We start from the raw sequence: 12,837 nt of genomic DNA, 5'->3' as shown, positions 1-12,837 counted from the left end.
AGCTCTGTGAGCAACCTCATGTGTTTGTTGATATTCGTAGCCCAGCAGCCCGCAACGAGAGCGAATATTAGAGCGTACATCGTGCAATAGTGAATTTTAAAACACTTACAATTAGGATCAATGTTGTTGTCCAGCTCTGTGAGCAATCTCATATGTTTGTTGACATTAGCGGCCCGGCAGCCCGCTACGAGAGCGAATATTAGGAGAGCATACATCTTGGAGATTCGAGACCTGGAGACAAAAGAAATGTCTTTAGTATTATGAGAATCAGTGTTACGAGTAGCTAGATAGGCCCCCAACCACGATAACCGAAATTCGGAAATTGCGGGGATCTTTTTTACTCCAATGAAGGCGTAATTAGAGTGACAGAGAGAGATGCCCGCAATTTGCGATTTTCGCAGTTATAGCCCAGGATCTCAACGACTCAAATAAAAATAAATTAAAATTGTAAATTTTGTACGGGGTGGGATCGTTACTGGCGCCTGGCCCGTGATCTAAATAAGATCATTAGTGCAAGGTGCTTTGTGGGTTCGAACCCTAGTAAAGGCAATTAGATAGATAGATAGAATACTCTTTATTGGTACACCTCAGTAAAAAGATACAAGAATAATAAAGAATTATTAAATGTAGAGGCAGACAGCAGGCGGTCTTATCGCTAAAAAGCAATTGTGTGATGAACACAAATATTTCTCCCTGAGTATGTGTTTTCTATGTATCATCATCATATCAGCCTTTTATCGCCCACTGCCGAGCATAGGCCTCTCTTCCAGTACGCCACTTGTCCCGATCCTGAGATAATCGCATCCAGAAGTGTCCCGCAATTTTCCGAATGTCGTCCACCCAACGAGCCAACGGACCCCAGGGGCTTCTTTCATCCGAAAGCGGCCACCATTCCGTTAACATTTTAGTCCACCTGCCATCACTCTGCCTAGCAACATGTCCCGCCCAACTCCATTTTAGGTTGGTAATGACGCAACCCACGTCTAGCACCTTGGTGCGACGACGGATCTCGACATTCCTCACTCGATCTTGAAGCTTGATTCTATGTATATAAGTATGTATTTATCTATATACGTATGTATAACGTCGCCTAGTACTCATAGTACAAGCTTCGCTTAGTTTTGGGCTCGTAATGTAAAATTCCCTCAAATATTTATTTATTTTTACTAGTATTTGATATAAATAAAAGATTCAAGTTTATAAACTGTTGATAAAATACGAAGAAATGAAGGTTTTATTTGTTTACATTATCTGCAATTTCTATTGAATTCCACTTTAAGTCAAACTATATCAAATCAATATCAATTTTTTAAAGTCCGAATACCACCTCAGCAATCAATAGATTTCTAAGAATGTTAACTAAGAGTTCTACATACTTAGTCTACGTAATGATAATGTTTGCGTAGAACGTTGCGTTTTATAAAATTACACCCATTACTTGAATGAAGAAAGCTGACTTACAATGTAAAATATCCACGGATAAAGGGAAGGCAGGGAAGTCATATAGCATTTTAATAATAACTAGTAAAAACATTTTTATGGCTGGCGTCTGGCTGTTGTGTTGGTAGCTGTTGGGGAGTAACGACCCCACGGACCAGGGTACCCCCGAGAGTCGGTCAGGGTCTCGCGTCTCCGGCGTATCTTCGTCGGTTGGAGTGGACCCCAAGGACCCGCAGGAATCTCAACTCTGGCTTGCCATCATTTGCCGTCCAGAGAGGATTCGTTAAAGCTATATGCTCCGGGGGTGGAAGTGAAACATGAATAAGACGTTAGTTTTTTTTTTTTTTTTTAATACTACGTCGGTGGCAAACAAGCATACGGCCTGCCTGATGGTAAGCAGTCTCCGTAGCCTATGTACACCTGCAACTCCAGAGGAGTTACATGCGCGTTGCCGACCCTAACCCCACCCCCCTCGTTGAGCTCTGGCAACCTTACTCACCGGCAGGAACACAACACTATGAGTAGTGTCAAGTGTTATTTGGCTGCGGTTTTCTGTAAGGTGGAGGTACTTCCCCAGTTGGGCTCTGCTCTAGATCTGGAATGACATCTGCTGTGCTGTGCCCTACCATACAAGGCGAGATGACATTCACATTGCCCATACCTCTCTTTTGGACGTAGTTTAAGGACATACCCGGGTCCAAGTTAGTTGGCACAGTGGCTGTTATCAGCCACCAGGTAGAAAACGGCGTACACCTCTCGACACCCCTGAGCCGCTCACACCGGTGTTGCTCCTGGTCGTCTTCACGACGGCAGTTTCAGGGGCCCATCTAGTGGGCGGTGAGTCCCCGCCTGCCTCGATAACTAGTGAAAACATTGTTATGACAGGTGCCCGGATGTCTTTGCAATAACCCTTCCAAACTTGTTGTCCTCCCAAACTTCGATACATAGACAGTTATTTTATTTTATTTTATTTATTTTATTTTATTTATTTGGAGATCCAACAGCTGTGACATTAACATAGAAAAATATAGTAGATACAGGAAGCCAATTATAGGAACTCACAGGTAGGGACATAATACTAAACTAAGATTACGCACTATTGCAACCACATATGTGAACAAAGCGAATACAAATGATACTTAATAAGGATAATGTGGGAGTTCAAAATACTAATTAACTTAGTAACATAATGAGGTCTAAGGTAAAAGTATAAATAGTAAATACGTAATTATAGGTATTCAAGAAGGCGACAACACGCTCACTCAAAAGACTCAAAGTATTTCTGCACTAAATTACGTCTCAAGCTAGGAATGCCACAGTTGAATATATCCATATCCAATTCTTTAGATAGCTCATTTAGGTTACGACTGGCGCGTGGTAAAAAACTATTCTGTCTGTATTTGGAAGATGCATTGCTGATTGCTATTGGGGGATGATACCTTTTAGAACGAATGGGGGTTTTGAAACATAGTTTACTTAGCAACTCAGAGCAATCGATTACACCATTGGTTATACTTAGGAGATATGTAATATACTGTTCACTTTTTCTACAATAGTTCCATTGTCTGCTGTGACTGGTTCATGGGTGTCTGGCGACCTAAACGCGTAAGTACCATGAATTTTACGGTGCTTACGACGTTTTCGTCGCGTGGTACAGGTTCCAAGTGCGACAATTTCACTGTTCTGGCTTCTCTAACTCAATGGATGGAAGATACTTCATTAATAGTATTTATCTTTCCCAGCTATTGTTACTAAGCACAATTTCTTTCACCTATTTTTAATAACTTGTTTCAAAAGCGTCCTTTTGAAATGTTTACCTAGAAAAGGTTATTTATCCTGACGTTCTTTGATTAAAAATGTATTTTACATTTCACTGTAAAATTAAAGGTTTTTTGATCTCAAAGCTTTGTTCGTGTATTTAGTTAAATATAAATTAATGTTGAATAACACTTGTAATGGACGACTGGCCAAGTGGGTAGTGACCCTGCCTATGAAGCCGATGGTCTCGGGTTCGAATCCCAGGGTATTTATTTGTGTGATGAGCACGGATATTTGTTCGTGAGTCATGGGTGTTTTCTATGTACTTATATAAGTATTTATCTATTTAAGTATGTATATCGTCGTCTAGAACCCGTCCCTTCGGCCGCGTACGCAACCAGGGCTTCGTAACCAGATGCGATCGAAAACTATTTCTGCCTTGTACGAAACCGGTTGCGATCAAAAACTAATTCTGTCTTACTAGTTATCAGTTACGATCGAACACTTTTCTTTGTTGTACGAAACCTTTCGACCGTTGATAAAGTCAGCTAAGATTATATTTATACACCTTGTTATACAGTATAAGTACTGTACACGTTATATATCTAGTCAAAAATCAGAACACAAAAATTGTAACAGTTCTCCTCTTCTTGTCGTAATAAAATCAATTTCAGCGTTTATATCATTCATTTCTATTACAGAGTACATAGATTATTTGCAGACATGCGAATAATAACTAATGACAGCTAACAATATAATGACATTATCTAGAGTAATCAGATTAGAACTCACTTGAAGTAATGTTTAAGTGGCCAGTGATTTGTTATATTACCCACTGTAAAGGTTTCATGTAAGATCTAAATATGTTATATTGAGTTTTGTTAAATCAATAGTTTCCAAAAAATGCACAGGATAAGAAATTATCATGAGTATCATGACAAAATATTTGAAAAAAAAAACCTATAGCTAGATGGCCCAGACATTGGTTTCGTGTAAGAACGAGAAGTGTTCGATCGTAACTGGTTACGGGTAAGACGAAATTAGTTTTTGATCGCAACCGGTTTCGTACAAGGCAGAAATAGTTTTCGATTACATCTGGTTACGAAGCTCTGGTTGCGTACGCGGCCGAAGGGGAACCCGTAGTACAAGGTTTGCTTAGTTTGGGGCTAGGTCGATCGATCTGTGTAAGAATGTCCTAAAATATTTATTTATTAAAAAAAAATCGGAACTTGTACGTACTTATTACGAAATATCATTTGATATTTACCAATCGCTTTTTGGTGAAGGAAAACATAAGAAGGAAACCGGACTAATCCCAACCTAGTTTTCCCTCGGGGTTAGAAGCTCAGATGGCAGTTGCTGTCGTAAAAACGAGTGCCTATGTCAATTTATAGGTAAGGAAAAACCACTTTTTTCTGATCAGAACTTGATACCGAATATGCCCTTAAACAGATTCCCACTATTTTGGTTACATCCTGTATAGTAGAAAATCCTACTTAGGGCTTGTGCATAAATCACGTGAGGTTTTTTCGACTACTTTTTTAATTGCATGTGAGCACGCAAGTATAACGGGTTAGAACTGATTTGAACGGGTTTGAACGTTATCTTATCGCGGATTAGCAAAGTAATATATTTGTTTTAATTAATATGGATTTCCGCAGAGTAACGCCTGATTCTATTCGCAAAGCTAATTTTCCCTCTTGACATTTTCGGCCCGATTCGAAGAATGATTAAGACACGTTTAAGATCTTGGAAAGATCGATAGCTAAACGACATCAAAATTGACGTTTATTTCGATTCCGCTGTGATCCCAATAAGATCTGTCTACGATATTTCTAACGTCAAAGTGACATTGGTTGCCCGAATCGAGGTGCTTCTGTCAATTATACGACATACGAACGATATCTAAATGAGAACTTATTTAAACCAGAACTTATCGTTATCGTATCTCATTCTTCGAATCAGGCCGTTTCAGTCTGTGTTATCAAAATTGCTGCCAACTTAACCTGGTCTGACTCTAAGAGCATCTTTTTTTAAGTAATGTTTTGCCGTTATTAACTTTCTATTTTTAGGCAATAATATCCACTGTTATTAAAATAAATGTTGTATATTTTTATGGACGGTAACAGACTAGCGTTTTACACGCGCGTATAAGCTCGTTTTTTGAAGCGCGTGTATAGGCGATCCTTTTGCGCGTAAGTAGCACGTATGCCGAAACGACCGCGTACGACCAGAAACAAAACGCTAATGTAAAACTGCTCATTGAGATGTAAAAATATATTTCATCTATTTTGTATCAGTTTAATTTACACGCACGTTTTTTGAAACGCGTATAGACGCGTGTGTAGAGGCGCCTTTTATCAAATGTAGCGAAATTTAGCGCGCGAAACGACCGTGTATTCGCAGAAAAAAAAAGTGAATTAATTTGGAACCAAGGAAGAATGAGGAATAATTTTGTTTATCTTTTTACTTTAGGTTTCAACTTTATTTCTATCATATACTTTTTTAATTTCACTTGGTACAATATTTATTCGTCAAGTACAAAAATATGCCGATAAATAGGTTATTTTTAGCAGCTAATTTTCTTTTATACGTTTTTTATATATTCGTATTCATAATAAAGTCACAATGAGCCATTATAACGGCGTAAGCTGGCGTTTTCCACGTTATGGTATAAAAATACTTTTTATGAAATCAAATTAACTTTATCAAATATACTATTAATAAATTTAAAAAAAACAAGACTTCTTTTACTTATTGGATAACAAATATTATTGCCTCAAAGATTTTCTCTCCGAAAACATCCAGGAGTAAAATAAAATTGATGATTAAAATTGTTATTCAATAGTAATTAAAATTTAAATTGTGTAAAGTTTTTGCATCATCATTTGGAGCCTGTCGTGTCCTACTGCTGGGCAAAGGCCTCCCCCCAATCTCTCCACTGATCTCTGTCGAGTGCTATGTCTGGCCACTCCTTCAAGAAGGAGTCCAGTTCATCCCGCCATCGCCGGTGAGATCTGCCAGATCCCCGATTCAAGTTTTCGGGCTCCCACTCTGTAGTGACTTTGCCCCACAACTCAATCGGCATTCGGCAGACGTTTTTGCATGCTAATATTATTATATACATATAGAAGAATAAGCAACAAATTGTCAAAATTACACATGTACTTATTCTATGCAAATAAAGTTATTCTACTCTATTCTATGAGATTGCTGTATTCCTATGCATTGATATTTTTGCATGAATGTGCCTGAATATGTTTATTTTCTAATTCAAATATACGGCCCGACCCGAAGAATGAGATACGATAAGTTTTGGTTTAGATAAGTTCTCATTTAGATTTCGTTTGTATGTCGTATAATTGACAGAGGCAGCTCGAATCGGGTAACCAATGTCACTTTGACGTTAAAAATATCGTAGATAGATCTTATTGGGATCACAGCGGAATCGAAATCACCTTGAATTTTCTTGCTCAGTGTGGAAACCTTTTTACAAAGTACACATCGACAGAATTGAGCGACTTCAAAAAATATTTATTAAATCACTGTGCTTCAGGACTGGACTAGCTTATACTGCTGACTATACCGATACCTGTAAACGTTTAAATATTCAAACTCTTAGTGACCGTCGAGATTCCACTGATTCCGTTTTGCTTTTTAAGATTTTCCATTCACAATTAGAAGCCCCTACTCTTTTACATAAAATCTGTTTCAGAGTTCCGCGAAGACGTGAGCGCTGTTGTCGTAAAAGAAACTTATTTTTTATTCCATTCAGCAGGACTGGTTACGGTGGGAATGTATTTATCAAACGCGCATGTAAACTTTTTAATGAGAATCAAAAACTTAATGATTTAGACATTTTTAACTGTTCACTAACACAACTTAAGAATGCATTTAAATATTGATTATAACTGGAATTTGTTATTTGCTTAAATTTAATGTACTACGAGACTACGATGTATATGTAACTTATTTTCTGCAGACTTATCAAATCACTGATTTACATATTTCAAGTATTTGTTATTATAAAATACAGATTTAAGTATTTTTGTTTTTTGTAATAGCCACGGACCTGTTTATATTTTATTTCTACATATGAAACTATAGGTCTATTTTTTGTCTATAAGTTTTGATCAAAAATTGTGTATGACTGTTTGTTTCTAAATAAATAGAAAAAAAAAAAAAAAAAAAAGAAATAAACGCCAATTTTTTCATGTCGTTTAGTTATCGATCTTTTAAAGATCTTTAAAAGATCGATACGAAAACGTGTCTTAATCATTCTTCGAATCGGGTCGTAAGGGTCTGTTTCACAAAAACTGAACAGTGAAATATTAAAGAGCTAATTACAAAACAACAAATAAATTAACTGTCAGATAATACTACATTACGATACAAGTGCGAAAAATAGGAAATTCGAAACCAGTGGCGATAAATTAAAACACGACCGAAGGGAGTGTTTTAAATCGACACGAGTTGCGAATTATCTATTCGCACATGCATCGTACAACGTTTTACAGTACATATGGACCTTTAAATGTTCGACATAGTAACGTAATATGCTCATTTTCGCACTAGTGCGGTAAATTAGCACCATATGTACTGTAAAACTACCTTAAGTTATGAAGGTATTTATCTACCAGTTAAGCTTATTTGAAGATTGTGATACGCCAACGATGACTTTATTCGTCAGATAAGTGGCAAGTAGCTTTTAATATTGTGTTATTATTTAATTTTATTATCTATATTTTAGACATGTTTTTAAAATACTTTAATTAACTGTGTATTAACAATAAAGATATTGAATATTTGGACCCGGGTATGTCCTTAAACTAATACGTCCTAAAGAGAGGTATGGGCAATGTGAATGTCATCTCGCCTTGTGTGGTAGGGCACAGCACAGCAGATGTCATTCCAGATCTAGAGCAGAGCCCAACTGGGGAAGTACCTCCACCTTACAGAAAACCGCAGCCAAATAACACTTGACCCTACTCATAGTGTTGTGTTTCTGCCGGTGAGTAAGGTTGCCAGAGCTCAACGAGGGGGGTGGGGTTAGGGTCGGCAACGCGCATGTAGCTCCTCTGGAGTTGCAGGTGTACATAGGCTACGGAGACTGCTTACCATCAGGCAGGCCGTATGCTTGTTTGCCACCGACGTAGTATAAAAAAAAAATATTCAGGACTTTACTTGGACATTTTGATACAGACCCTTATTCTTTTTTTTTCTTTTTTTTTATAGGACATTATTACACAAATTGACTAAGTCCCACAGTAAGCTCAATAAGGCTTGTGTTGAGGGTACTTAGACAACGATATATATAATATATAAATATTTATAAATACTTAAATACATAGAAAACACCCATGACTCAGGAACAAATATCCATGCTCATCACACGAATATATGCCCTTACCAGGATTTGAACCCGGGACGATCAGCTTCATAGGGGGTTTATTGTTTTAGACGATCAAACAAGTTAGTCAGTAGAAGAAGGCGCGAAATTCAGATTTACTATGGGACGATAACTCTTCGCGCCTACGTTTTTAGGGTTCCGTACCTCGAAGGAAAAAACGGAACCCTTATAGGATTACTTTGTTGTCCGTCCGTCCGTCTGTCTGTCTGTCAAAACCCTTTTTCTCAGGAACGCGTGGAGGTATCAAGCTGCAATTTATATCAAATACTCAAGTCTACTGTCCCTTGGAGCTGTGAAAAAATCAAACTTCTAAGCCGACGAAATCAAGAGATACAGCCGTTTCTGCCGCAAATTTCCGCAAAATTTCGATACTCGCAAGGGAATCAAAACTTACAGGATACTTCCCGTGAACTCAGAATCTTGAAATTTGGTACGAAGCAACGTCTTATAGCACACATAAAGGATTTTTTTTTAGTTACATCATATAATAAAAATATTTTTAATAATTGATATGACTCGATTGTCGTGATGGGTGAACTTTATTTATATACCTACAGGTTTGTACGGAACCCTCGGTACGCGAGTCCGACTCGCACTTGGCCGGTTTTTTTTAATTTTTCATTCTTTTTTATTGACGGAAATGGCTTGACATAGTATAGTTTAGTTACTATCTAATTCCAGTTATTCTTTTTTTTTCATAACCACGCAGGAAGGCTACTGAAGTTATTGTGTATCTGACCTAAAATATACTGTACTAATTAATAAAAATAAAATGTCTTTTTAGTTTTAAAGCTCTAAATTTCTATTCAAGTAAATATTCTGATATATTATTATGATTATTAAATTTAAGTAACAACACCAGTTGCAAAATGGTCATATTTTTTCTAGTAATTATTATGTAATTATTCATTTTTTTATGCCTATTAATGTTATCAGTGTGTGTAATTCTCACGTATTTTAATGACACATGCCGTACCTATTTATTTATGATATAATATTTACTAAGTAATATTAAGCCACTTCAATCAATCACGTCTCTATGATTCATTTATTTCTTTTTTCCATTAAACGTGTAAGAATGTTTATATATTATGTAATTAGTATATCAGTCAATTTGGAAAATAGCCAGTACACTTGACTAAGATTTGCAATTGAAAACATTTTATTTTGTTAAAAATTAGACAATTAACACTAAAAAGTTTCATAAAACAAAACAGTAATTTACACGAAACGGAAACCCAAAAAAAAATTAAAAACTCAATTTAAAACCAAACACAAAAGCTCACGTACCTTTTAAAAAGCGCGCGAAACACAAATCGAACACTGCACAATTTCAAAAATGGAACGTTAACTTTTTTAATGTTTGACTTGAGCACTTGGATGGTAGGCACGGAATGGGCCGGTCCATATCCGATCTCTATTTATATGCTTTCGTGCGTGGTTCGAAATTTAAATCTCATAACGCACGCGCTCCAATTGCATTTCAACTGCATTTTTCAACGGTTTGCGATCAACCCTTAAAATTCTGCGTAAGTAAAATGAATCGTCAGTTTTTGGAATAAGTACTACCTACTTTAAAAGTTGAATTCATATTTATGATAAAAACAAAATTTTATTGAGTTTTAAAAAGGCAATGTATGTGTGGGATGCATTAAAAATAAAGGAATTGATTTAATTAATATTGTTAGGTAATGCCACCTGTTTCTTTGTCGTTTATATTTCCCATACAAATCCACTAATACATACGTCTGTTCCAATAATCCGGCAAAGGGGAAAAAATCGGGTGCCGGATTACGGAGCGCCTATTGTACTTGGTATTAACATTAACAGGACCAATCATGGGACATTTAAGAAAAAAATTGGAGTATTTTTCCGACCGCTTTACGCTTTAGAAGCTGAATTTCCAATTCGTCCTTTATGTTTTCTATATACTTAATGAAAGCTACTGCAATTAGTTTCAATATTATTAACCAATTAAAACTGTGTTTTTTGCTCCAGTATGGCGCCATTCATTTTCAAACTAACAAATATCAATGAAAAATTAAACTTAAGCAGCTCTTTGGCTCTTGTTTATGGTAAAATGTTGCTAGCGATTAAGAACTGATGGTAAATACTTGTTTTACAGGATTTGTCTATACCGTCCCATTACTGGTGCATGTTCCATTATAGGGATGTTTACTATATCAGCCGTAAAAGTGCATGGCAAATTTATCAATGAATTCATTCATAATTTCTCCATACAATTTATCAGCTATGCATGAAGCACTTTAAGCTTATTCATTTCTCTATAGTACTATGAAATTATCGGACAGATCCCACATCCCACGGTGTAGTAGACCCATATTATCTAATCTTATCTTTGTGGGAGGGGGTGTTACAAATCACGTGTTTTATGAAATGAAATGAAATGAAAATGAAATGAAATGAAATGAAATCGTTTATTTCGGACATAATTATCCATAGTTTTGCTTAAATATAATGAATAATTTATAATCTAATAATTTACTTAATATAAATAAAATCTACATTAAAATAATTAATTAAATAACTTAAATTAAATTAAATCAAATCAAATACCTTATCTAACCTTATCTTTATGGGAGGGAGTGTTCCAAATCACGTGTTTTATACCTTATCTAATCTTATCTTTATGGGAGGGAGTGTTCCAAATCACGTGTTTTATACCTTATCTAATCTTATCTTTATGGGAGGGAGTGTTCCAAATCACGTGTTTTATACCTTATCTAATCTTATCTTTATGGGAGGGGGTGTTCCAAACCACGTGTTTTCGAATAGGATCAACTGTCCGAAATAATCAAATCAGTGTGATAGTGATTTTGGTTGCATGTTAATCGAATTCGACTGTCGTTAGTCAAATTAAATTAATTTTCATTTCTCATGCTGAAAGTTGGTCTTTGTTGTTCTAAAAATTGTGCAGAAAATGATACGTTTCTGCTCTAGAGCACTGTATTTTCTAAGTACGTTTTTTTATACGAAAATCAATTAAATTTCTGGTTTTAAATGGATTTGTTGTACAATTTCCATTCTGATAGTTTATTCCCCATTCCATAAATAACGATATTTTTATCTAAATTGTTAATTGAAAGTGGGTGCTTTCAATACCTACTATAAAAGTACTTTAGACACGTTTTTTCCAACACATGTATTTTATATTCCTCGTATTCGAAATGAAAAGTAGAGTGTTTAACTCAGGTGAAAGGCATCATCATTTCAGCCTCGGCCTATTGGCGCTCTAACTGCGTTCGAGCACCAAACTAATACCTCGACAGAAATGAGTACCTTTCATCCCTTGGTTAACAATATACTATTGTTTCCTTCTGGTTTCCTGATTTTACGCCCCCTCTTCATTTAGTAATAATTTAATACAAATAAATAAGAATTTATGAACTCTATAAATTGTAGATCGAGATTATTACAAAAAAAAAAATAGTACTTTTGCGCACATGTATTGTACAATAATTTACAGTACAGTACATAATTATGGCCCTTTAAATTTTCGACATAGTTACGTAATGTGCTAATTATTGCACTAGTCCAGTAAATTAGCACCATGTAATGTAAAAAAAAAAGTTTATTACACTTCAGCGGCCGCTCGGAGTCGGACAAAGTCCCAAGGAGCTGTTGCCGCTGCCACGCACGCGCTTTAGCAGAAACGCTATTATTTTACGCCTAATGGCGTAAAAGTCATCTATCTACTATTACTCTAAAGCGTTATGGGACCTTCATACGCCCCTCGCCCCCCAGCTCTAGGGCTACAACCGGGGACTTTTTACACGACTGCCCAAAAAAGGAGTGTATAGTTTTGATATGTTCACCTAACTAGACTAAAGTCAGCCGTGTGGTGCCGGCGTCAGAATAGCACCACCCCATCTCGTCCCGTGGGTGTCGTAAAAGGCGACTAAGGGAAACCGACGTATGGGCAGCAGCGTCCGTCGAGTATTGTCATCAACATCTACCAACCAACTTACAATTCAAAAACAAACCCTATCTAAAAATCAAACCCCCATCATCTCAAACTCGCCGTGTGGTGCCGGCGTTAGAATAGCACCACCCCATCTCGTCCCGTGGGTGTCGTAAAAGGCGACTAAGGGAATACCGACGGACGGGCAGCAGCGTCCGTTGTGTGCATCTATTAATGTCTACTGCGGTCCCTCCAACCAAACCAATTATAACCTAAAAATCAAAAACTACTAACTAAATCAAAAACT

At 36.5% G+C, this 12,837-nt stretch overlaps 2 protein-coding genes across 4 annotated transcripts in view; one reads left to right on the top strand and one right to left on the bottom strand.

The window, feature by feature from the left end:
* Positions 1-12,837, top strand: part of LOC133531045 (uncharacterized) — a 452,747-nt gene that overhangs the window by 322,723 nt on the left and 117,187 nt on the right. The gene's annotated exons all lie outside the window — the stretch shown is intronic.
* LOC133531047 (neural/ectodermal development factor IMP-L2-like) overlaps positions 1-12,837 on the bottom strand; it is a 95,074-nt gene that overhangs the window by 6,812 nt on the left and 75,425 nt on the right. For 2 of the 3 annotated variants that reach the window (XM_061869142.1, XM_061869144.1), the window contains exon 2: positions 110-231. In XM_061869142.1, the coding sequence (XP_061725126.1) occupies positions 110-215 (106 nt within the window). In that variant the 5' untranslated portion in view covers positions 216-231. Of the gene's footprint in view, positions 1-109; positions 232-9,898; positions 10,024-12,837 lie in introns of those variants that run through there. The other variant, XM_061869143.1, reaches the window with a different exon arrangement.

The sequence above is a fragment of the Cydia pomonella genome, chromosome 24, assembly GCF_033807575.1.
Source record: "Cydia pomonella isolate Wapato2018A chromosome 24, ilCydPomo1, whole genome shotgun sequence".
Classification (NCBI taxonomy): domain Eukaryota; kingdom Metazoa; phylum Arthropoda; class Insecta; order Lepidoptera; family Tortricidae; genus Cydia; species Cydia pomonella.
Note: the sequence above shows the minus strand (reverse complement) of the source record. Positions and strands in the feature narration are given on the sequence as shown.